Here is a 23,921-nt window from a genome sequence, read left to right on the forward strand (position 1 = left end):
CTGCAGGGCTGCGAGCTGGAGGTCAAAGCTACAAGACCAAGGGTTGCAGAGAAGGAGGAAGACGAGGGGAGGTCTCGCCCAGCTCTGACCAAGGGTGAGAGGAAGGGAGGCCGCACAGCTGTTAACTGCTTCTTCTCCCACTCTGACTCCCCCATCACCACCTCAACATCAACCACTGCCACCTCTGCTACGACCCCGAACCCCTCCACCGCAACGACCCCGGACATCTCCACTTCAACCCTGGTACCCTCGGCCTCCACCTTGACAACCCCAGACTCCTCTGACCCAACGACCCTGAACGCCTCTGACACAACGACCCCGAACACCTCTGACACAACGACCCTGAACGCCTCTGACACAACGACCCCGGACTCCTCTGCCACGATGACCCCGGACCCCTCTGCCACAACGATCCCGGACCCCTCTGCCACAACGATCCCGGACACCTCTGCCACGACGATCCCGGACACCTCTGCCACGATGACCCCGGACCCCTCTGCCATGACGATCCCGGACCCCTCTGCCACGACGATCCCGGACCCCTCTGCCACGACGATCCTGGACCCCTCTGACACGATGACCCCGGACCCCTCTGCCACGACGATCCCGGACCCCTCTGCCACGACGATCCCGGACACCTCTGCCACGACGATCCTGGACCCCTCTGCCACGACGATCCCGGACCCCTCTGCCACGACGACCCCGGACCCCTCTGCCACGACGATCCCGGACCCCTCTGACACGATGACCCCGGACCCCTCTGCCACGACGATCCCGGACACCTCTGCCACGATGACCCCGGACCCCTCTGCCACGACGATCCCGGACCCCTCTGCCACGACGATCCCGGACCCCTCTGCCACGACGATCCCGGACCCCTCTGACACGATGACCCCGGACCCCTCTGCCACGACGATCCCGGACACCTCTGCCACAACGACCCCGAACGCCTCTGCCACGATGACCCCGGACCCCTTTGACACAACGACCCCAGACCCCTTTGACACAACGACCCCGGACCCCTCTGCCATGACGACCCCGGACACCTCTGCCACGACGACCCCGGACACCTCTGCCACAACGACCCCGAACGCCTCTGACACAACGACCCCGGACACCTCTGCCACAACGACCCCAGACTCCTCTGCCACGACGACCCCAGACCCTTCTGCCATGACGACCCCGGACCCCTTTGACACGACCCCAGACCCCTTTGACACAACGACCCCAGACCCCTCTGCCACAACGACCCCGGACCCCTCTGCCATGACGACCCCGGACCCCTCTGCCATGACGACCCCAGACCCCTCTGCCACAACGACCCCAGACCCCTCTGCCACGACGACCCCGGACCCCTTTGACACAACGACTCCAGACCCCTCTGCCACGACGACCCCAGACCCCTCTGCCACGACGACCCCGGACCCCTTTGACACAACGACTCCAGACCTCTCTGCCACAACGAACCCGGACCCCTCTGACACAACGACCTCGGACCCCTCTGACACAACGACCCTGGACCCCTTCACCTCAACCCCAAGCCCCTCCACCTTGACAATCCCAGATCTCTCCACCGCAACGACCCCAGACACCTCTGCCTCGACCTGGGACCCCTCCACCTCCACCATGACAACCCCAGACCCCTCTGCCACGACGACCCCGGACTCCTCCACTTTGACAACGCCGGACCCCTCTGCCATGACAACCCCAGACCCCTCCACCTCAACCAAGGACCCCTCCACCATGACAACTCCAGACCCCTCTGCCGTGACAACTCTGGACTCCTCCACCTCAACCCCAGACCCATCCACCTCAGCTAAGGACCCCTCCGCCTCGACCTCGGACCCCTCCACCCCAACAACCTCAGACCCCTCCACCTCCACCTCAACCCCAAACCCCTTCACCTTGACAACCCCAGACCCCTCCACTGTGACCCTGGACCCTACCAACTCCACCCCGACCCTAGACCCCACCACTTTGACTGCAACTCCGACCTCCTCCTCCCCCGCCTCAACCCCTGACTCCTCCACCTCTGCCCTTACCCCAACCTCCTCTGTCTCCACCTCAACCCTGACCTCCTCTGTCACCCCCCCAACCCCTGACTCCCCCAGCACCCCCACCAGCAGCATCCCCACGACCACCACCATCACTGGCTCCAGCGCCCTCACAACCACCAGCAGCACTGCTCCAGATATTTCTTCCACACCCACCGCTTCTAGTGCAGCAACCACGAGTTTGGTGACAACAACCACCCCCAGCACCACCACCAGTCCCACAGATGTCACCACGACCATCAACAGCCCCATGACCACTTCTGGAAACACCACCAGCCCCACAACCACCACCATGATGACCACTGGTGCCACCACCACCACCACGACTACGAAGCCAACCACCACCACCACCACCACGACTACGAAGCCGACCACCACCACTACACACTCAACCACTACCACTACCACCACAACCACCACGACCAGCACCATGAGCCCAACCACTACCCCCACTACCACTACCCCAGGTACCACCCCTCCCACCCTTAGCTGCCTCCAGGGCAGGTTCCTCGCCCTGTACCTCCCAACCACACCTAACCCGGTCTTTTCCAGGGGTCTGTGAAAATGGAGGCACTTGGGTCAACGGCCAATGCGTGTGTCCCCCGGGATACACGGGCAACACCTGCAGTTCCGTCGAGAGCAGCATCGAGACCAAAGCTGGTAGGGAGCCCTCTGCACCCACCTCCAGCCCTTGGGGGGTATATCTTCTGGGGAGAAGCAGGAGGGGGCTTCCTCATGGGGAGGGCAAGTCAGGAGTGACCATGGCCACGGGTGTGGACCTCAACTAGGCCATGGGTCCACAGCACCCAAAGGTGCTGGCAGTGAGTTCTCCAACCCAGGTGTTATCCTGGGGCAGCCAATGTTGCAGGCAAAGTCTTCCCCAACCAGCACAAAGTCCTACAGCACCAAAGGTGTGGGTAAGGAGTTCGCCAACCACCACAAGCTCCCACAGCACCCAAAGGTGCAGGGAGAAGCAAAGGGCAGGGCAGGGAACCACTGTTGAGGTCCAAGCAGCAGACAGAAGCAGTCCAGGAACAGGTCCCCATTAACACACCTCCAGAAGACTGGGGGCCTGCCCTTAAATTCCTCCCCTGCATCTATAAGCAAGGGCTGCAGGTCCCAGGTGAGGCTGGTTGGGGCTGTTAAGGCTCATTACTGCCCTGCAGGGCACAGCAGCAATGCCCAAGGTGCTGGGGTTGTCTTCTAATCTTGAGTCCCATCTCCTGCCTTCCCCCAAAGAAACCAACGTGTCCGTGAGCGTGGAGCTGCGGGTCACCAACCGGGAGTTCACCGAGGACCTCCGAAATGAAAACTCTGAAGTCTACAAGAGCTTCGTCCTCACCTTCACCCTGCAGGTGGGATGCTGTTCTTGCCTCCCTGGGGTCTTCTCTGTCCTTGTCAGGGGTGTGCTAGCTTTGTGGGAAATCCAAGGTGGGGAAGGAACTTGCAAGGGAAGGGAGTGGGGCACCGATAACTGGCCTAAAGCCTCCTTCTCTTCCAGATGGAAATCATCTACCGCAACATTGAAGGCTACCAGGGCATCAAGATCCTGAGTCTGTCGTGAGTGTTGGGCTGCTGGCCTCTGGGAAAGGGTTTCAGGGTGCTCCAGTGGGCATTGAGTGCTTTGATTACCACTGAGGTGCTCCAACTGGTATTGGGGTGCTCCAACTGGCCTCATGCTGGTCAATGATGAAGGGTTATTGGGGTGCTCCAACTGGTATTGGGGCTACACCAATGGGCATTGGGGTGTCCCCTCAGACCGGGCAGCATCGTGGTGAATCACACCGTCATCGTTGCTGTGCCGGTGACCACTGATACCATAGAGAAGATCGGTAACGTCACCAAGAATGTGGAGAAGGAGATCGTCCAAGCAGCGGCCCAGCATGAAAACTGCACAGAAAACAGTGAGCCTCTGCCCCCCAGGGACACGGGTGGGAACTCCAAGATGAGGCTGGGGACCTTGGGACCACTTTGGACCTAGGCCCTGGGGGCATGGTTGGATTATTCATGGGACATGGTTGGGGCCCTGGGAAACTGTTCAGGCCTGGCCTTGGGGACGAGGTTGTGGCCTCCAGGGACACACTTGGGGCCCTGGGGATGGCGTTGGGGCATCCTGGACATGGTTAAGGCCCTGGGGATCCATTCGGGCCTAGGCCTGGGGCAGAGCTGAGGCCTCTGTAGACAGAGTTGGGGCCCTGGAGTCCCCTGAGGCCTGGGCCTCTTCCACACGGCCTCTCCCTCTCCTTCCCAGGCACCTTCTGCTTCAACGCCTCCGAAGTGACGATCGCCCAACCCTCGTATGAGTTCAACGCAACAGGTGAGCCCGTGGGGTGGGTTGTTTGCAGTTAATCATGGGCAGGGCTCCAGGGGCATCTCCCCCCGGCCAACCCCCATGCCGTCCGCAGGGTATTGCCGCCAGGTCGCACCCAGTGGCTTTGAGAACTTCTACTACCCCAACACCACCAAAAACGGCCTCACCTGCGTGTCCAACTGCTCGGCCAACACTGCCAGTGCCATCAACTGCAACGAGGGGCAGTGCCAGCTCACCCTGAGAGGTCCCCAGTGCTTGTAAGTAGCACGAGGACACCCCCAGGGACACCTCCAGGGCCCTGATGGGGGCTCTTGGCCCCACCAAAGGACCAGTGGTCTCGGCACCGCACTCAGCCCCACATCTCCTCCCCACAGCTGCCGTGAGACCAACCTCTACTGGTACCAAGGCGATCGGTGCAGTAGCCGGGTCAGCAAGATGGCCGTGGGCATGGGCCTGGCTGTGGCGGTCTTGTGCTTGGTCATCTTCGGCCTTGCTGCCTTCATCTTCAGGGCCAGGAGGCTGAAGTTGTCGGACAGGTGGGGAATCCCCATGGAGAAGGGAGGGGTAGGTGGTGGGCACGGGAGGACCTCCACAAGCGGAGGCCCTCCTTGGTCCATGGTGGTCCTCCATCTGGGAAGGGCCTCCAATCATGGAGGTCCTCAAACACACCCATCCACGGTGCTTGCCTCCACCTCTGGTGGTCCTGATGGAGCTTAACTTGCCCCCCCGGAGCTTACATGACCCCCCCAGTTGCCTCCAGTCACACTCCTGATGTCACAGCCTCTATGCCCCCCCAGGTACAGCGACCTGAAAGAGACCAAGGAGCAGTGGTACGAGGAAGAGGATGAAAACTGGAAAGCCCCTGGGGGCTTCACCATCCAGAATGATGGTATGGGGTTGGAGGGGGGGAATCCACTGACCCCCACGATGGGATGATGGGATGGGGGTTAGTGGAACCCCCACCCGGGGCATCCCCATTGAGCTCCTTCACCCCACAGGTGCCCATGAGGACACCATGCGGGTTGACCTGCAGTCCGTGGACACCTCGGCAAAGGTAGGTCCCCCCACCCACCTGAAGGGGGGGGGACATATGAGGGGTAGCACCCCCACCGCTCTAATGGACTCACCATGTGACCCCCCCCACCTTAAAAAATTCCCCACAGGTCCAAATCCAGAGGCCAGAGAGGATCACCACGGAGCTCTGAGCAGGGAGGAGGGGACACCAGGAGGCTGCCTCCTCTCCCCGCAGGGAGCCACACAGCACTGTGGGATAACCCTTGCTTTTCGGGAGGTATCATGACCTCAAGTTGGGGATCTTGGCCCTCACTTTTATGGTCATGACTCCCACCCTTCCTATGGCACTTCATTTGGCCCCAACCTCTGCCTGTTCATACTGGTCCGGGCCCTGTTCTCCTGGTGATGACCTCACTTGGTGGGCCATGACGTCATTTCCAGGGTGTTCTCCCCACACACACACAGGTCACTTTAAGGGTCAGGACTCCCCCTCTTCCCCCTGCATAGGTCTTGACCCCCTCCAATTCCAAATAAATAAGTATCAAGTCACTGGTGTCACTGGTTTGTACTGGGATGGCTCCAGCATGCATGGGGCTGTTAATTACTTGTCCTGGGGAAGCTCCAGGCAGGGACACGTGGCTCCTCCCCACAGAGGGGCAAAGTTCACCACTGCCACTCCTGCCCCAGGCATGGCTCCGCACCAGGATGCTGCTGGTGACACTGGAGGGTTGGGGGGCACCAAGATGGGGGCTTGCACCCGAGTCTTCCTCCTCCTCTTCCTCCTCCTCCTCTGCGGGGTTGCAGCGGGTGAGTGGAGACCAGGTGGAGGGCACTGAAATGCTGATGTGGGGGGCAGGAGGGGGCGGCCTCTCCTGGGACATCTCCTCGGGGTGCACTGGGGAGGCTGAGAGGGGAATCGGCCTCCGTAGCCCGAGGTGGCACCGTCCCAGTGGGGACAGGGACATTGGGGATGTTGGGGATGGGGCTAGAGACAAGGACGGGGACAAGGACATTGGGGACGGGGATGGGTAAACCCCTCAAATCCCTTCCCTGGGGTGCCAGCAGTGACAAGGGGGGGTGGAGGCCTAGAATTTGTCCTCCCAGAGGTCTGTCCTCACATGAAGCTCCCGAAGTGGTCACGTGCATCCTCACCCCACCGCACCTTGCACACCCCACAGGTGTGCAAACAGACCTGAGGAGGGTGTGGGGCGAAAGCAAAAGAGAGGCAGAAGGTGGAGGGGAGAGGACACGGGGAAGGAAGGATGGGGCGAAGGGAAAGTTGGAAGGCAAGGTGGGGCTGCTGAGGGGGGCAAAGTGCGGGCAGCTCACAGGAGAGGGTGACCCGGAGGAGAGGCGAGAACCTGGACTGGGGGGAAGGGAAGGGAACAGGGAAGTCCTTTCCCACGTCTGAGAGATGACAACACCAAGGAGGACTTGGCTGAGCTGCGCTCACGCTGTACACAGGCAATACCACGAGCCCTATGAGCACTGTGAGTACTGCAGTAAACACGTCCACTGAGGTACCCACATCAGCTGCAACAGCCACGAGCCTCAGCACTAATTCCACCACCATGGTCCCGAACACCACCATCACCATGAGCCCAACCACCAGCATCACCTCGAGCCCGCCCACCACCTCGAACCTGACCACCAGCATCACCTCGAGCCCACCGACCACCTCGAACCTGACCACCAGCATCACCTCGAGCCCGACCAGCGCCTCGAGCCCAACCACCATCTCGAGGCCGAACACCACCACCACGAGGCCAACCACTACCACCACAACCACTACCACCACCACCATCACCACAACCACCACCACCACCCCAGGTACCACCCCTCCCACCCTTAGCTGCCTCCAGGGCAGGTTCCTCACCCCACACGTCCCAGTCCCATCTCACACTGTCTTTTCCAGGAGTCTGCGAAAATGGAGGCACTTGGGTCAACGGCCAATGCGTGTGTCCCCCGGGATACACGGGCGCCACCTGCAGTTCCGTCGAGAGCAGCATCGAGACCAAAGCTGGTAGGGAGCCCTCTGCACCCACCTCCAGCCCTTGGGGGGTATATCTTCTGGGGAGAAGCAGGAGGGGGTTTCCTCATGGGGAGGGCATGGTCTCTGAGCAGGGCACGAGCCCACAGCACCTAAAGGTGTTGGCACTGAGTTCACTAAACAGGGTGTTATCATGGAGCACCCAAAGGTGTGGGCAAGGTGTTTCCCAACAAGCACAAGGTCCTACAGCACCCAAAGGTGTGGGCAAGGTGTTGTCCAACTAGTGCCTTGTCCTGGGGCACCCAAAGATGTGAGTAAGGAGTTCCCCAATCACCACAAGCTCCCTCAGCACCCAAGGGTGCACAGAGAAGCATGGGGTGAAGCGGGGAACCACAGCTGAGGTCCAAGCAGCAGCCAGAAGCAGTCAAGGAACAGGTCCCCATTCACACACCTCCAAAGGACTGGGGGTCTGCCCTTAAATGCCCCTTCCCGCATCAATAAGCAGGGGTTGGAGGTCTCAGGTGAGGCTGGTTGGGGCTGTTAAGGCTCATTAGTGCCTTCAAGGCACAGCAGCAATGCCCATGGTCATGCCGGCTTCGTCTTCTACTCCTGAGTCCCATCTCCTGCCTTCCCCCAAAGAAACCAACGTGTCCGTGAGCGTGGAGCTGCGGGTCACCAACCGGGAGTTCACCGAGGACCTCCAAAACGAAAGCTCCGAAGGCTACAAGAGCTTCGTCCTCACCTTCACCCTGCAGGTGGGATGCTGTTCTTGCCCCCCTGGGGTCTTCTCTGTCCTTGTTAGGGGTGTGCTTGCTTTGGGGGGAATCCAAGGTGGGGAAGGAACTTGCAAGGGAAGGGAATGGGGCACTGATAACTGGCCTAAAGCCTCCTTCTCTTCCAGATGGAAATCTACTACCGCAACATTGAAGGCTACCAGGGCATCAAGATCCTGAGTCTGTCGTGAGTGTTGGGCTGCTGGCCTCTGGGAAAGGGTTTCAGGGTGCTCCAGTGGGCATTGAGTGCTTTGATTACCACTGAGGTGCTCCAACTGGTATTGGGGTGCTCCAACTGGCCTCATGCTGGTCAATGAAGAGGAGACATTGGGATGCCCCAACTGGCACTGGGGCTACACCAACGGGCATTGGGGTGTCCTCTCAGGAACGGCAGCATCGTGGTGAATCACACCATCATCGTTGCTGTGCCGGTGACCGCTGATACCGTAGAGAAGATCGGTAACATCACCCAGAATGTGGAGAAGGAGATCGTCCAAGCAGCGGCCCAGCAGCAAAACTGCGCTGATAACAGTGAGCCTCTCCCCCCTAGGGACAGGGTTGGGGTCCTCCGTGATGGGTTTGGGGCCCTCCATGATGAGGTTGTGTCCTCCATGACAGTGTTGGGTCCCTTGGCACCCCTTTGGACATAGGCCTTGGAGGCATGGTTGGAGTATTCTTGGGACATGGTTGGGGCCCTGTGGAACCATTCAGGCCTTGTCTTGGGGACAAGGTTGTGGCCTCCAGGGACATGCTTTGGGCCCTGGGGATGGCGTTGGGGCATCCTGGACATGGCTGAGGCCCTGGGGATCCATTCGGGCCTAGGCCTGGGGCAGAGTTGGGGCCTCCAGGGACAGAGTTGGGGCCCTGGAGTCCCCTGAGGCCTGGGCCTCTTCCACACGGCCTCTCCCTCTCCTTCCCAGGCACCTTCTGCTTCAACGCCTCCGAAGTGACGATCACTGAACCCTCGTATGAGTTCAACGCAACAGGTGAGCCCATGGGGTGGGCTGCTCAGGGCTGACCATGAGCTGGGGACCATGGGTGTCTTCCCCCGGCCAACCCCCGTGCTGTCCGCAGCGTATTGCCACCAGGTCACACCCAGTGGCTTCAAAGACTTCTACTACCCCAACATCACCAAAAGCGGCCTCACCTGCGTGTCCAACTGCTCGGCCAACACTGCCAGTGCCATCGACTGCAACGAGGGGCAGTGCCAGCTCACCCTGAGCGGCCCCCAGTGCTTGTAAGGGCTGCGGGGATGCCATGGTGGACATGAAGCACACCACCTCCAGTCCCCAGGCCCTGCTGAGGGGTTTTGGTCCCACCAAAAAACACCGTGCTCTTCCCCCCAGCTGCCGTGAGACCAACCTCTACTGGTACCAGGACAATCGGTGCAAGAGCCGGGTCAGCAAGATGACTGTGGGCCTGAGCGTGGCTGTGGCAGTCTTGTGCTTGGTCATCCTCGTCCTCGCCATCCTTCTCTGCATAGCCAAGAGGCCGAAGTCATCTGAGAGGTGGGGGGATACTGCAGCATGGGGGAGAGGAGGCGGCGGGCGTGAGAGGGAACCTGGAGGAAGGGTTGGTGGGTGGGTGGGTGGTGGGGTGACGGAGAGGTAGATGGATGAGAGAACCCAGGCAGTGGTTGAGATCCTCTATCCGTAGTAGACCTTACACCCGTGGACGTCCTCCACCCATGGAGTCTCCAGTTGCAGTCTCCATGCATGGAGGTCCTCAAGCGCACCCATCTGTGCTGCTTGGTCACACCTCTGGTGGTCCCAATGGGTTGGGGCTTGGCCCCTCTGGTGTCTCCTGGATCCCCCTGGTGCCTCCTGGTCCCCCAGTGCCTCCTGCCCACCCCCAGTGTCACAGCCCCACAGCATCCCATCCTGTTCCAGTGCCAGCGACCTGAAGGAGCACAAGGAGAACTGGTATGAGGAAATGAATGAAAACTGGACCCCGCCCAGGTTGCATCGTCATCCAAAATGAAGGTATAAAGGGGGGGAGGGGTTGGAGCGACCCCCACCCCGGGCACCCCCGTGGAGCTCCATTGCCCCACAGGTGCCCATTACACAATGTGGGTTGACCTGAAGTCCGTGGACACCTCGGTACAAGTTGTTCCCTCCACCCCCTGGGGGGGGCTCACAGGTGGAGGAAAATATTGGGGAAGGGGGGAACACGACCCCCATCCCCACTCACAGCCTCACCATGGGACCCCCCCCTCAAAAAATACCCCCCCCTGCAGGTCCAAATGCAGAGGCCAGAGAGGATCGCCACGCAGGGAGGAGGGGACACCAGGAGGTTGCCCCCACCCAGGACCCGCACAGCACTGTGGGATACCCCCCCCTGCTTCTGGGGGGGTCGTGACCTCAAGTTGGGGGTCATGACCCTCCCTTTTAGGGTCATGACCCCCACCCTTCCTGTAGCACTTCATTTGGCCCCCACCTTTGCTTGCACAAACTGGTCCTGGCCCTGCTCTCTTGGTGATGACCTCACTTTGAGGGCTGTGATGTCATTTCCGGGGTCCCCCCCCCAGGTCACTTTAAGGATCAGGACACCCCCCCCGTCCTGCATAGGGCTGGACCCCCTCCAATTCCAAATAAAAAAACTATCAAGTCACTGGTGTTACTGGTTTGTACTGGAATGGCTCCAGCATGCACGGGGCCGTTAATTCCTTGGGGAAAAGGGGGGGGGAGTAGGGGAGGGGAGCAGGGGGGATCCCTGAAAAATCCCCCCCCCAACCTCAGCATTTTGGGGTGGTGCATTCCCCATAAAAAAAAAACATGGGATATGGGGTCATTTGGACATTACAGTGCAGAAAACGCCCCCTGTGGATTTGGGGGGGGGGGGAAGGGAACATCTTGTGGGGACCCCCACTCAAGACCCCCACGGGATGCCCCCCACCCATGACCCCCCCCCATAGCCTCCTCCCCATTCTTGTTTCCCATGGCACCCTCTCCCACAGGACAGCACCCACCCGGGACCTCCCCCCCATATTCCATGGGACCCCCCACCCCTTGTTCTTGGGACCCCCCCCCACACAAGGGACCCCCACCTCGTGTCCCATGGTCCCTCCCCCCACGCAGGGAGACCGGGAGCATTTCTCACCCCCTCCACTCCCCCCCTCCCTTCCTGCTTTTATGGGGCAGTTTCGGAGCCTCCTGGACTTTGCCCCCACCCACGCCTCAGCCATTGACGTCAATGCCACCTAAGGGTGTCACAGGTGACACCGAGGTGACACCGGTGCTAATTTTAGCACAGGGCGGGGGTGAGGAAAAAGGGGGGGCCCCCCCCACTATGCTGGCACTTGAGCCCTGCACGTTTCCTCCACCCCTCCCCGTGGGAACCGTGGGGACAAGGACATGGTGCCACCATCCCCTGCCAGAGGGTGCCCCCCCATGGGTGCCGCCACACAACCCGTGCCCACAGCACCCCACAGTGCTGGGGGGGGGGCTCAGGGGGAGTATTTTGGGGGGTTAACCCCTTCCCCAACCCTGCCCCCCCCTGCCCAGCACAAGGGACAAAGGTGACATGGGACAGGGCGTCACCATCAGGGCATTTTGGGGGTGTTTCAGGGTGTTTTGGGGCCACTGCAGGGGGCATTTTGAGCTGTTTGGGGCCATGTGGGGGTCTTCGGGGGCCAGATCCAGTTTTGGGGCCGTTTGGGGGGGGATTTCATGACCAGTTTGGGGGTGTTTGAGGTAACTGAAGCTGTTCAGGGGCATTTTGGGGTATTCCAAATCCATTCTATTCCAGGTCAATTCTGGGGTATTTCAGGTCCATTCCAGGTCCATTTGGGGGTCGTTTGGGGCATTTGAGGCCATATGGGGGCATTTGGAGTCATCTGGAAATATTTTGGTGGAGTTTTTCAGGTCAGTTCCAGGTCTAATCTTCAGGCTTTTTTGGGGCCATTCCGGGGCACATTGGGGCTTTTCTATTCTGGGGCTGTCTTGGGGTCCACTTTGAGGCTATTTCAGGTCTGTTTGGGGGCTTTTGGGAGCTGTTTGGGGACATTTAGGTGTGTTTTCTGTTCAATTTGTGTCCATTTTTGAGGCATTTGGGGCAATTTGGGAGCACGTCCACATCCTCTTCGTTTTCCAACCCCATCAGTGACGTCCCCCATCTTTGGTGTCCCCCCAACTTTGGTGTCCATCCCCATCCCGGGTGCCCCCATCTCCATCCCATATATCCCCCGTCCCCAGCATCCCCCATCCCTGTCACTTTCCCATGAGACTTTGTTGGTGCCCAGGGACCTTCTAGAACCTGTAGGGCTGGGGGGATTTGGGATGAATCTGACCCAAATTTGGGACCGGGAGCTGGGGATTTGTGGGTCCTGGTGGCCCCTGGCAGTGGTGGAGACCCCCCAGAAGGACCTAGATGGACCCCAGCGGCTGCAGCCCCGAGGGGGCCGTGGTTGGCTGGTTCCCACCCCAGCCCCAACATCCCCCGTGACCAAGGCTGGCGTGGGGCCGGATGCAGAAGCAGAATTTTTATTGGGATGCACAGAATTTTGGGGGATGGCCAGGTGCTGGCCAGGAGTCCTGTCCTTCACTGCCAGGATCTGCAAACAGAGGTGTTTCCTCCTCCTCACTGAGCAAATAAACGCGCCCGGCTCCTGCCAAGCCCATTTCCAGTCACTGCTGGGCCGCTTCTGGCTCCACCAGGATACTACAGATTGCCTCCAGCCATGGTTGGGTCTTCCAAGAGCATTTCCATACACAGTTGGGTCTTCTGAGACCATTTTGAGGCATGGTTGGGTCTTCCAGGAGCATTTCCAGCCATGGTTGGGTCTCCCCTGGTTGAGTCCTGGCCGAGTCTTCCCAAATTGTTCCCAGCTCCATTTGCTTCTTCCCAGATTACTCCCGTGGGCACTGCAGTGAGCAGCAGCCAACGATGACCTTAGAAGCAGACTCGTTGAGAAGGTCCTGGAAGTGCTGGTGGGCACCGAGGGGACGAGGAGGCAGCACAGTCCTTGGAATCAGCGTTGTTGAGAAAATCCTGGAGGTCCTGGTGGGCAATGAGGTGAGGAGAAGCCAACGATGATATTGGAATCAGCCTCGTTGAGAAGGTCCTGGAAGTTCTGGGGGGCACCGAGGTGAGGAGGAGGCAGCATAGTCCTTGGAATCAATGTCATTGAGAAGGTCCTGGAAGTGCTGGTGGGCAAGGAGGTGAACAGGAGCCAGCGAAGACCTTGGAGGAGAATCCTTGAGAAGATTCTTGGCTCCCACATCCCCCTGCCCCACCCCAGCTCCCAAATCCCCCACATCTCACAGTACCTGGGTCACAACTGGGGTCGCAGTGAGGGTCTGGTGATCTGCATCTGGGGGGGTTGGAAAGAAAGAAGGGGATGGCGGTGAGATGGGCCCGGGGGGGCTGAGGGGTGGTGGGTGGGCACGGAGGGGGGCATAGGTCTTGGGGGGCACCCACCGGGATGTCGGTGTTCACCCGTTCCGGTGAGGCCGTGAAGCTCCGTAGGCTGCCACCTGTTGGGGACATGGGTGGGGGGCGATGGGGTGAGTGGTGGGGCTGGGGGAGCAGCCGTGGTAACACTGCGCCCCCCAGTGCTGCCCCCAAGAGCTCTCCTGACCTGGTTCAGTGGTGTTTTTGTTCTTGAGGACGAAGCCTTCGGATGCTGTCCAGGTGCTGCCATCGTCCTCGTACCAGTTCTCCTCAACGGAGGCCGAAGTGTTCCTGGGGGGCAGAGCCAGGGGGCTCAGAGGGAGCAGAAGGACAGAGGAGGGGGCTGTGCCCCCCCCCAGACTGCCCCGATGTCCACTCCCAACCCCATTCTGAACCCCAACCGAGCCCAGGTGTCAGCCACCAGCGCACGTGTCCGTCACCAATCAACCAACCCAAAAGACCCCAGACCATTCAACCCAATTAACGCCAACCCATCCAACCCAACCAACCCAACTCAACACAAATGACCCCAACCCCACCAACCCAGAAGAACTCAAACCATCCAACACAACCCACCCCATCCCATCCCATCCCATCCCATGCCTCCCATGCAGTCCAACCCAACTCAACCCAACTCAACCCAACCCAACCCAACCCAACCCAACCTAACCCAACCAAACCTAAAGTCCCCAAAACATTCAACCCTACTAAACCCAACCTAAACAACCCAACCCATTCAAACCAAACCATCCCAACTCAACCCAACCCAACTGATCCAATCTAGTCCACCCCAACCATCCCTGACCCTCTACCTCTTCCTGCCCTTCCTCCGTATCACCAGCAGCACAGTAAGGGTGATGCAGGCAATGAGCAGCACCGTGACCGCCACCCCCAGCCCAGTGGCCACCTTGCTGACGCGCCCGGAGCACTGGCGGCCCGTGTACCAGTAGAGAGATTCATCCTGGCAGCTGCAGGGACAAGGAAGGGTCAGGCCTGGTGGTCCCAGGGTTCAGGGGGCACACAGAGGGACGCGTGGTGGCACTCACAAGCACTGTGGCCCGGCACGGGTGACGTGGCACTCGCCATAGTTGCAGTTGATCGTGCCGGGCGTGTTGGCCGTGCAGTTGGTGACACATTGGAGGGTGCTGCTCGTGGTCAGCGCATAGTAGTAGTCCTGGTAGCCGACGGGCGCCCGCTGCTGGCACAGTGCTGAGGAGGGGGCACAGGAGGGCGTCAAATGGGGTGGTGGGGTGCACAGGGGCTGGTGGGGTGCATGGGGCTCCGTGGGGACACCCCAACCACCCAGGCCTCACCGTCAAGCGAAGAGGACTCCGTCATGTCCTTGACGACGGGGCTTTCTGACACCACAAGGCAGACGACGGCTGTGGGGGGAGAGAGGCTGTCAGGGACCCTTCCCCAGGGCCTCCCTGAAGGGTCGCGGGGTGAGAGAGGAGGACGGGGCACCCACAGGTGTCGTGCTCGCAGTCGCCCTGGTTGTTGGCAGTCTCATTAAGCTTCTGCACCAGCTCCTGCGTCTTGTTCTGGAACTCCTCGCTCAGGTCGGGGCTGGCGGTGGTGCTGAAGATGACCTCGTGGTCCACCTCGAGGCCGGTGTCCACGGTGGAGGACGCGGAGGCTCTGCGCACCCGGGCTCCCCCCCTGCTGGAGGCCGCCGGCCTGATGCTGAGGATCTTCACGCCCTGGTAGCCGGGCACGGAGCCGTAGATCTTGGCCATCTGCAAGGGCGAGGGGCGCCATGAGGATGTGTCCAGTGTGGCCCGGCCTCCCCTTATGGGGCCCGGCCTCCCCTTGTATTCCCAAAATCATCTCGCGCAACTCGGCCTCCCTTTGTGCAACCTGGCCTCCCTTTGTGCTCTCACCCTGCCCTCTCACTCCTGGTCTCCTGTTGTGCTCCCAAACACCCCTTGCACACCCTGGTCTCCCCTTGAGCTCCCAGCCTCCCCTCAGGTTCCCGGCCTCTCCTTGTGCTCCCAGGCCTCACCTCCTGCCTGAACTGCTTCTCAAAGCTCTCGTAGGCCTCCGAGCGGGGGTCCTGCAGCTCCTCCGTGTAGTTGAAGTTGGTGACGGTCACCACCAGCTCCACGTTGGCCACGACCGTCCCCTCGGTGGCTGCGAGAGGCAGGAGAGGGGTGAGTACGGGGAGGCCGGGGGGAGGCCACGAGCAGGGGTGAGGCCGCGGGCTGGGCGGAGGCCGCACTTACGGATGTCGGTGTTGATGGAGCCGCTGGAGTACTCGCACACGGGACCGTAGAAGTCTGGGTGGCAGATGCACTTGATGCCATCGTAGGTGCCTCCGTTCTGGCAAACCACTGCGGGGAGAGCGGAGGTCAGGGGGCAGCCAGGGGTGGGGGTCCCGTGAGGAGACCCCAGGGAGGACAAGGGTGAGGGTCAGCGATGGAGGCCTGGGAGGTGGGGTGGAGGCGGGAAGAGGACAAGGGGAAGGAGGACAGGAGGGAGATGGAGGCTGACCTGCAGGAACCGTGGTGGTTGTTGGGATGGTGGTACCGGTGGTGGTTGTTTTTTCTGGAGTGGTGGTGGTGGCCATCGTGGTGGGTGTCGTGGTGGTGGTGGTCCCGGGGTCTCTGGTGGTTGTCGTGGTGATGGCGGTGGTGGTGGGTGTCGTGGTGGTGGTGGTGGTGGTGGGTGTCGTGGTGGTGGTGGTGGGCGTCGTGGTGGTAGTGGTGGGTGTCGTGGTGGTGGTGGTGGTGGGTGTTGTGGTGGTGGGTGTCGTGGTGGTGGTGGTGGTGGTGGGTGTCGTAGTGGTGGTGGTGGTGGGTGTCGTGGTGGTGGTGGTGGGTGTCGTGGTGGTGGTGGTGGTGGCGGGTGTCGTGGTGGTGGTAGTGGTGGGTGTCGTGGTGGTGGTGGTGGTTGGTTTCGTCGTGGTGGTGGTGCTGGGCATCGTGGTGGTGGTGTTGGGTGTCGTGGTGGTGGTGGTGGGTGTCGTGGTGGTGCTGGTGGTGGTGGGTGTCGTGGTGGTGGTAGTGGGTGTCATGGTCGTGGTGGTGGTGGTGGGTGTCGTGGTGGTAGTGGTGGGCGTCGTGGTAGTGGTGGTGGGTGTCGTGCTGGTGGTGGTGGGTGTCGTGGTGGTGCTGGTGGTGGTGGGTGTCGTGGTGGTGGTGGTGGGTGTCATGGTCATGGTGGTGGTGGTGGGTGTCGTGGTGGTAGTGGTGGGTGTCGCGGTGGTGGTGGTGGGCGTCGTGGTGGTGGTGGTGGGTGTCGTGGTGGTGGTGGTGGGTGTCGTGGTGGTGGTAGTGGGCATCGTGGTGGTAGTGGTGGGTGTCGTGGTGGTGGTGGTGGGTGTTGTGGTGGTGGTGGTGGTGGTTGGTGTCGTGGTTGTTGTGGTGGGTGTCGTGGTGGTGGTGGTGGTGGGTGTCGTGGTGGTGGTGGTGGGTGTCGTGGTGGTGGTGGTGGTGGTGGGTGTCGTGGTGGTGGTGGTGGGTGTCATGGTGGTGGTGGTGGTGGTGGGTGTCGTAGTGGTGGTGGTGGTGGGTGTCGTGGTGGTGGTGGTGGGTGTCGTGGTGGTGGTGGTGGTGGTGGGTGTCGTGGTGGTGGTGGTGGTGGTGGGTGTCGTGGTGGTGGTGGTGGTGGTGGGTGTCGTGGTGGTGGCGGTGGGTGTCGTGGTGGTGGTGGTGGTGGTGGGTGTCGTGGTGGTGGTGGTGGGTGTCGTGGTGGTGGTGGTGGGCATCGTGGTGGTAGTGGTGGGTGTCGTGGTGGTGGTGGTGGTGGTGGGTGTCGTGGTGGTGGTGCTGGGTGTCGTGGTGGTGGTGGTGGGTGTCGTTGTGATGGTGGTGGTGGTGGGTGTAGTGGTGGTGGTGGTGGGCGTCGTGGTGGTAGTGGCGGGTGTCGTGGTGGTGGTGGTGGGTGTCGTGGTGGTGGTGGTGGTTGGATTCGTCGTGGTGGTGGTGCTGGGCGTCGTGGTGGTGGTGGTGGGTGTCGTGGTGGTGGTGGTGGGTGTCGTGGTGGTGGTGGTGGTGGGTGTCGTGGTGGTGGTGGTGGTGGTGGGCATCGTGGTGGTGGTGGTGGGTTTCGTGGTGGTAGTGGTGGGTGTCGTGGTGGTGGTGGTGGTTGGTTTCGTCGTGGTGGTGGTGCTGGGCGTCGTGGTGGTGGTGGTGGGTGTCGTGGTGGTGGTGGTGGGTGTCGTGGTGGTGCTGGTGGTGGTGGGTGTCGTGGTGGTGGTGGTGGGTGTCATGGTCGTGGTGGTGGTGGTGGGTGTCGTGGTGGTAGTGGTGGTGGTGGTGGTGGGTGTCGTGGTGGTGGTGGTGGGCGTCGTGGTGGTGATGGTGGGTGTCGTGGTGGTGGTGGTGGGTGTGGTGGTGGTGGTAGTGGGCATCGTGGAGGTGGTGGTGGGTGTCGTGGTGGTGGTGGTGGTGGGTGTCGTGGTGGTGGTGGTGGTGGTGGGTGTTGTGGTGGTAGTGCTGGGTGTCGTGGTGGTGCTGGTGGTGGTGGGTGTCGTGGTGGTGGTGGTGGGTGTCATGGTCATGGTGGTGGTGGTGGGTGTCGTGGTGGTGGTGGTGGGTGTCGTGGTGGTGGTGGTGGTGGTGGGTGTCGTGGTGGTGGTGGTGGTGGTGGGTGTCGTGGTGGTGGTACTGGGTGTCGTAGTGGTGGTGGTGGTGGTGGGTGTCGTGGTGGTGGTGGTGGGTGTAGTGGTGGTGGTGGTGGGCGTCGTGGTGGTAGTGGCGGGTGTCGTGGTGGTGGTAGTGGTGGGTGTCGTGGTGGTGGTGGTGGTTAGTTTCGTCGTGGTGGTGGTGCTGGGCGTCGTGGTGGTGGTGGTGGGTGTCGTGGTGGTGGTGGTGGGTGTCGTGGTGGTGCTGGTGGTGGTGGGTGTCGTGGTGGTGGTGGTGGTGGGTGTCGTGGTGGTGGTGGTGGGTGTCGTGGTGGTGGTGGTGGTGGTGGGTGTCGTGGTGGTGGTGGTGGTGGTGGGTGTCGTGGTGGTGGTGGTGGGCGTCGTGGTGGTCGTGGTGGGTGTCGTGGTGGTGGTGGTGGTGGGTGTCGTGGTGGTGGTAGTGGGCATCGTGGAGGTGGTGGTGGGTGTCGTGGTGGTGGTGGTGGTGGGTGTCGTGGTGGTGCTGGTGGTGGTGGGTGTCCTGGTGGTGGTGGTGGGTGTCATGGTCATGGTGGTGGTGGTGGGTGTCGTGGTGCTAGTTGTGGGTGTCGCGGTGGTGGTGGTGGACGTCGTGGTGGTGGTGGTGGGTGTCGTGGTGGTGGTGGTGGGTGTCGTGGTGGTGGTGGTGGGCATCGTGGTGGTAGTGGTGGGTGTCGTGGTGGTGGTGGTGTTGGGTGTGCTGGTGGTGGTGGTGGTGGTTGGTGTCGTGGTTGTTGTGGTGGGTGTCGTGGTGGTGGTGGTGGTGGTGGGTGTCGTGGTAGTGGTGGTGGGTGTCGTGGTGGTGGTGGTGGTGGGTGTCGTGGTGGTGGTGGTGGGTGTCGGGGTGGTGGTGGTGGTGGTTGGTGTCGTGGTTGTTGTGGTGGGTGTCGTGGTGGTGGTGGTGGTGGTGGGTGTCGTGGTAGTGGTGGTGGGTGTCGTGGTGGTGGTGGTGGTGGGTGTCGTGGTGGTGGTGGTGGGTGTCGTGGTGGTGGTCGTGGTGGTGGGTGTCGTGGTGGTGGTGCTGGGTGTCGTGGTGGTGGTGGTGGTGGTGGGTGTCGTGGTGGTGGTGGTGGTGGTGGGTGTCGTGGTGGTGGTGGTGGGTGTCGTAGTGGTGGTAGTGGTGGGTGTCGTGGTGGTGGTGGTGGTGGTGGGTGTCGTGGTGGTGGTGCTGGGTGTCGTGGTGGTGGTGGTGGGTGTCTTTGTGGTGGTGGTGGTGGTGGGTGTCGTGGTGGTGGTGGTCGGCGTCGTGGTTGTAGTGGTGGGTGTCGTGGTGGTGGTGGTGGGTGTCGTGGTGGTGGTGGTGGGCGTCGTGGTGGTGGTGGTGGGTGTCGTGGTGGTGGTGGTGGTGGGTGTCGTGGTGGTGCTGGTGGTGGTGGGTGTTGTGGTGGTGGTGGTGGGTGTCGTGGTGGTGGTGGTGGGTGTCGTGGTGGTGGTGGGTGTCGTGGTGGTGCTGGTGGTGGTGGGTGTCGTGGTGGTGGTGGTGGGTGTCATGGTCATGGTGGTGGTGGTGGGTGTCGTGGTGGTAGTTTTGGGTGTTGCGGTGGTGGTGGTGGGTGTCGTGGTGGTGGTAGTGGGCATCGTGGTGGTAGTGGTGGGTGTCGTGGTGTTGGTGGCGGTGGGTGTCGTGGTGGTAGTGGTGGGTGTCGTGGTGGTGGTGGTGGTGGTGGGTGTCGTGGTGGTGGTGGTAGGCATCGTGGTGGTAGTGGTGGGTGTCGTAGTGGTGGTAGTGGTGGGTGTCGTGGTGGTGGTGGAGGTGGTGGGTGTCGTGGTGGTGGTGGTGGGTGTCGTGGTGGTGGTGGTGGTGGTGGGTGTCGTGGTGGTGGTGGTGGTGGGTGTCGTGGTGGTGCTGGTGGTGGGTGTCGTGGTGGTGGTGGTGGGCGTCGTGGTGGTAGTTGCGGGTGTCGTGGCGGTGGTAGTGGTGGGTGTCGTGGTGGTGGTGGTGGTGGTTGGTTTCGTGGTGGTGGTGCTGGGCGTTGTGGTGGTGGTGGTGGGTTTCGTTGTGGTGGTGGTTGGTGTCTTGGTGGTCGTGGTGGGTGTGGTGGTGGTGGTGGTGGTGGGTGTCGTGGTGGTGGTGGTGGTGGGTGTCGTGGTGGTGGTGGTGGGTGTCGTCGTGGTGGTGGTGGTGGGTGTGGTGGTGGTGGGTGTGGTGGTGGTGGTGGTGGTGGGCATCGTGGTGGTGGTGGTGGGCGTCGTGGTGGTGGTGGTGGGTGTCATGGTGGTGGTGGTGGTGGTGGGTGTCGTGGTGGTGGTGGTGGTGGTGGGTGTCGTGGTGGTGGTGCTGGGTGTCGTGGTGGTGCTGGTGGTGGGTGTTGTGGTGGTGGTGGTGGTGGTGGGTTTCGTGGTGGTGGTGCTGGATGTCGTGGTGGTGGTGGTGGTGGGTGTCGTGGTGGTGGTGCTGGGCGTTGTGGTGGTGGTGGTGGGTGTCGTGGTGGTTGTGGTGGCGGGTGTCGTGGTGGTGGTGGTGGGTGTCATGGTGGTGGTGGTGGGTGTCGTGGTTGTGGTGGTTGTGGTGGGTGTCGTGGTGGTGGTGGTGGTGGTGGGTGTCGTGGTGGTGGTGCCGGGTGTCGTGGTGGTGGTAGTGGTGGTGGGTGTCGTGGTGGTGGTGGTGGTGGTGGGTGTTGTGGTGGTGGTGGTGGTGGTGGGTGTTGTGGTGGTGGTGGTGGTGGTGGGTGTCATGGTGGTGGTGGTGGTGGGTGTCGTGGTGGTGGTGATGGGCGTCGTGGTGGTGGTGGTGGTGGTGGGTGTCGTGGTGGTGGTGGTGGGCATCGTGGTGGTGGTGGTGGGTGTCGTGGTGGTGGTGGTGGGCGTCGTGGTGGTGGTGGTGGGTGTTGTGGTGGTGGTGGTGGTGGTGGGTGTCGTGGTGGTGGTGGTGGTGGGTGTCGTGGTGGTGGTGGTGGTGGTGGGTGTCGTGGTGGTGGTGCTGGGCGTCGTGGTGGTGGTGGTGGGTGTCGTGGTGGTGCTGGTGGGTGTCGTGGTGGTAGTGGTGGTGGTGGGCATCGTGGTGGTGGTGGTGGGTTTCGTGGTGGTGGTGGTGGGTGTCGTGGTGGTGGTGGTGGGTGTCGTGGTGGTGATGGTGGTGGTGGGTGTCGTGGTGGTGGTGGTTGGCGTCGTGGTGTTAGTGGTGGGTGTCGTGCTGGTGGTGGTGGTGGTGGGTGTCGTGGTAGTGGTGCTGGGTGTCGTGGTGGTGGTGGTGGGTGTCATGGTGGTGGTGGTGGTGGTGGGTGTCGTGGTGGTGGTGGTGGTGGGTGTCGTGGTGGTGGTGGTGGGTGTCGTGGTGGTGGTGGTGGTGGTGGGTGTCATGGTGGTGGTGGTGGGCATCGTGGTGGTGGTGGTGGGTGTCGTGGTGGTGGTGGTGGGCGTCGTGGTTGTAGTGGTGGGTGTCGTGGTGGTGGTGGTGGTGGTGGGTGTCGTGGTGGTGGTGCTGGGTGTCGTGGTGGTGGTGGTGGGTGTCGTTGTGGTGGTGGTGGTGGTGGGTGTCGTGGTGGTGGTGATCGGTGTCGTGGTTGTAGTGGTGGGTGTCGTGGTGGTGGTGGTGGGTGTAGTGGTGGTGGTGGTGGGCGTCGTGGTGGTAGTGGCGGGTGTCGTGGTGGTGGTAGTGGTGGGTGTCGTGGTGGTGGTGGTGGTTAGTTTCGTCGTGGTGGTGGTGCTGGGCGTCGTGGTGGTGGTGGTGGGTGTCGTGGTGGTGGTGGTGGGTGTCGTGGTGGTGCTGGTGGTGGTGGGTGTCGTGGTGGTGGTGGTGGTGGGTGTCGTGGTGGTGGTGGTGGGTGTCGTGGTGGTGGTGGTGGTGGTGGGTGTCGTGGTGGTGGTGGTGGTGGTGGGTGTCGTGGTGGTGGTGGTGGGCGTCGTGGTGGTCGTGGTGGGTGTCGTGGTGGTGGTGGTGGTGGGTGTCGTGGTGGTGGTAGTGGGCATCGTGGAGGTGGTGGTGGGTGTCGTCGTGGTGGTGGTGGTGGGTGTCGTGGTGGTGCTGGTGGTGGTGGGTGTCCTGGTGGTGGTGGTGGGTGTCATGGTCATGGTGGTGGTGGTGGGTGTCGTGGTGCTAGTTGTGGGTGTCGCGGTGGTGGTGGTGGACGTCGTGGTGGTGGTGGTGGGTGTCGTGGTGGTGGTGGTGGGTGTCGTGGTGGTGGTGGTGGGCATCGTGGTGGTAGTGGTGGGTGTCGTGGTGGTGGTGGTGTTGGGTGTGCTGGTGGTGGTGGTGGTGGTTGGTGTCGTGGTTGTTGTGGTGGGTGTCGTGGTGGTGGAGGTGGTGGTGGGTGTCGTGGTAGTGGTGGTGGGTGTCGTGGTGGTGGTGGTGGTGGGTGTCGTGGTGGTGGTGGTGGGTGTCGTGGTGGTGGTGGTGGTGGGTGTCGTGGTGGTGGTCGTGGTGGTGGGTGTCGTGGTGGTGGTGCTGGGTGTCATGGTGGTGGTGGTGGTGGTGGGTGTCGTGGTGGTGGTGGTGGTGGTGGGTGTCGTGGTGGTGGTGGTGGGTGTCGTAGTGGTGGTAGTGGTGGGTGTCGTGGTGGTGGTGGTGGTGGTGGGTGTCGTGGTGGTGGTGCTGGGTGTCGTGGTGGTGGTGGTGGGTGTCTTTGTGGTGGTGGTGGTGGTGGGTGTCGTGGTGGTGGTGGTCGGCGTCGTGGTTGTAGTGGTGGGTGTCGTGGTGGTGGTGGTGGGTGTCGTGGTGGTGGTGGTGGGCGTCGTGGTGGTGGTGGTGGGTGTCGTGGTGGTGGTGGTGGTGGGTGTCGTGGTGGTGCTGGTGGTGGTGGGTGTTGTGGTGGTGGTGGTGGGTGTCGTGGTGGTGGTGGTGGGTGTCGTGGTGGTGGTGGGTGTCGTGGTGGTGCTGGTGGTGGTGGGTGTCGTGGTGGTGGTGGTGGGTGTCATGGTCATGGTGGTGGTGGTGGGTGTCGTGGTGGTAGTTTTGGGTGTTGCGGTGGTGGTGGTGGGTGTCGTGGTGGTGGTAGTGGGCATCGTGGTGGTAGTGGTGGGTGTCGTGGTGTTGGTGGCGGTGGGTGTCGTGGTGGTAGTGGTGGGTGTCGTGGTGGTGGTGGTGGTGGTGGGTGTCGTGGTGGTGGTGGTAGGCATCGTGGTGGTAGTGGTGGGTGTCGTAGTGGTGGTAGTGGTGGGTGTCGTGGTGGTGGTGGAGGTGGTGGGTGTCGTGGTGGTGGTGGTGGGTGTCGTGGTGGTGGTGGTGGTGGTGGGTGTCGTGGTGGTGGTGGTGGTGGGTGTCGTGGTGGTGCTGGTGGTGGGTGTCGTGGTGGTGGTGGTGGGCGTCGTGGTGGTAGTTGCGGGTGTCGTGGCGGTGGTAGTGGTGGGTGTCGTGGTGGTGGTGGTGGTGGTTGGTTTCGTGGTGGTGGTGCTGGGCGTTGTGGTGGTGGTGGTGGGTTTCGTTGTGGTGGTGGTTGGTGTCTTGGTGGTCGTGGTGGGTGTGGTGGTGGTGGTGGTGGTGGGTGTGGTGGTGGTGGTGGTGGTGGGTGTCGTGGTGGTGGTGGTGGGTGTCGTCGTGGTGGTGGTGGTGGGTGTGGTGGTGGTGGGTGTGGTGGTGGTGGTGGTGGTGGGCATCGTGGTGGTGGTGGTGGGCGTCGTGGTGGTGGTGGTGGGTGTCGTGGTGGTGCTGGTGGTGGTGGGTGTCGTGGTGGTGGTGGTGGTGGTGGGTGTCGTGGTGGTGGTGCTGGGTGTCGTGGTGGTGCTGGTGGTGGGTGTTGTGGTGGTGGTGGTGGTGGTGGGTTTCGTGGTGGTGGTGCTGGATGTCGTGGTGGTGGTGGTGGTGGGTGTCGTGGTGGTGGTGCTGGGCGTTGTGGTGGTGGTGGTGGGT

At 62.1% G+C, this 23,921-nt stretch overlaps 3 protein-coding genes across 3 annotated transcripts; 2 read left to right on the forward strand and 1 right to left on the reverse strand.

Annotated features, from left to right (window-relative positions):
* The first annotated feature begins 1,727 nt into the window (after positions 1–1,727).
* Positions 1,728–5,928, forward strand: LOC311428940 (mucin-3A-like). Its single transcript, XM_084540143.1, has 11 exons — positions 1,728–2,521; positions 2,607–2,714; positions 3,294–3,409; positions 3,556–3,614; positions 3,813–3,958; positions 4,306–4,371; positions 4,460–4,622; positions 4,740–4,901; positions 5,163–5,254; positions 5,364–5,419; positions 5,529–5,928. Exons 1-11 carry the CDS (start codon positions 1,744–1,746, stop codon positions 5,568–5,570), a joined length of 1,788 nt encoding a protein of 595 aa, XP_084396269.1. The 5' UTR covers positions 1,728–1,743; the 3' UTR covers positions 5,571–5,928.
* Positions 5,929–6,035: 107 nt separating this feature from the next.
* On the forward strand, positions 6,036–10,752 carry LOC311428941 (mucin-3A-like). The gene is made up of 11 exons (XM_084540144.1): positions 6,036–6,186; positions 6,844–7,209; positions 7,295–7,402; positions 8,009–8,124; positions 8,271–8,329; positions 8,528–8,673; positions 9,063–9,128; positions 9,217–9,379; positions 9,489–9,650; positions 10,032–10,124; positions 10,379–10,752. Exons 1-10 carry the CDS (start codon positions 6,069–6,071, stop codon positions 10,120–10,122), a joined length of 1,395 nt encoding a protein of 464 aa, XP_084396270.1. The 5' UTR covers positions 6,036–6,068; the 3' UTR covers positions 10,123–10,124; positions 10,379–10,752.
* Positions 10,753–12,607: 1,855 nt separating this feature from the next.
* On the reverse strand, positions 12,608–16,164 carry LOC311428949 (mucin-3A-like). The gene is made up of 11 exons (XM_084540151.1): positions 16,024–16,164; positions 15,756–15,863; positions 15,536–15,663; positions 15,002–15,269; positions 14,847–14,915; positions 14,580–14,742; positions 14,346–14,501; positions 13,721–13,824; positions 13,561–13,616; positions 13,410–13,453; positions 12,608–13,323 (listed from the first exon to the last, which is right to left on the reverse strand). The coding sequence occupies exons 1-10, from the start codon at positions 16,097–16,099 to the stop codon at positions 13,415–13,417; spliced, it is 1,167 nt and encodes a 388-aa protein (XP_084396277.1). The 5' UTR covers positions 16,100–16,164; the 3' UTR covers positions 12,608–13,323; positions 13,410–13,414.
* Between the last annotated feature and the right edge of the window lie 7,757 nt (positions 16,165–23,921).

This window comes from Aythya ferina (assembly GCF_964211825.1).
Source record: "Aythya ferina genome assembly, contig: HAP1_SCAFFOLD_206, whole genome shotgun sequence".
NCBI lineage: Eukaryota > Metazoa > Chordata > Aves > Anseriformes > Anatidae > Aythya > Aythya ferina.

Bases quoted from the DNA above. Each gene is read 5' to 3' on its own strand.
- LOC311428940 (XM_084540143.1), top strand. From the start codon at position 1,744: ATGACAACTCCAGACCCCTCTGCCGTGACAACTCTGGACTCCTCCACC. The intron at 2,715-3,293 runs GTAGGGAGCCCT...CTTCCCCCAAAG, and splicing joins CAGCATCGAGACCAAAGCTG to AAACCAACGTGTCCGTGAGC. The intron at 4,902-5,162 runs GTGGGGAATCCC...ATGCCCCCCCAG, and splicing joins AGGCTGAAGTTGTCGGACAG to GTACAGCGACCTGAAAGAGA.
- LOC311428949 (XM_084540151.1), bottom strand. From the start codon at position 16,099: ATGGCCACCACCACCACTCCAGAAAAAACAACCACCACCGGTACCACC. The intron at 15,664-15,755 runs GTAAGTGCGGCC...TGCCTCTCGCAG, and splicing joins CTCCATCAACACCGACATCC to CCACCGAGGGGACGGTCGTG. The intron at 13,617-13,720 runs GTCAGGAGAGCT...TGTCCCCAACAG, and splicing joins CAAAAACACCACTGAACCAG to GTGGCAGCCTACGGAGCTTC.
- LOC311428941 (XM_084540144.1), top strand. From the start codon at position 6,069: ATGGCTCCGCACCAGGATGCTGCTGGTGACACTGGAGGGTTGGGGGGC. The intron at 7,210-7,294 runs GTACCACCCCTC...TGTCTTTTCCAG, and splicing joins AACCACCACCACCACCCCAG to GAGTCTGCGAAAATGGAGGC. The intron at 9,651-10,031 runs GTGGGGGGATAC...ATCCTGTTCCAG, and splicing joins AGGCCGAAGTCATCTGAGAG to TGCCAGCGACCTGAAGGAGC.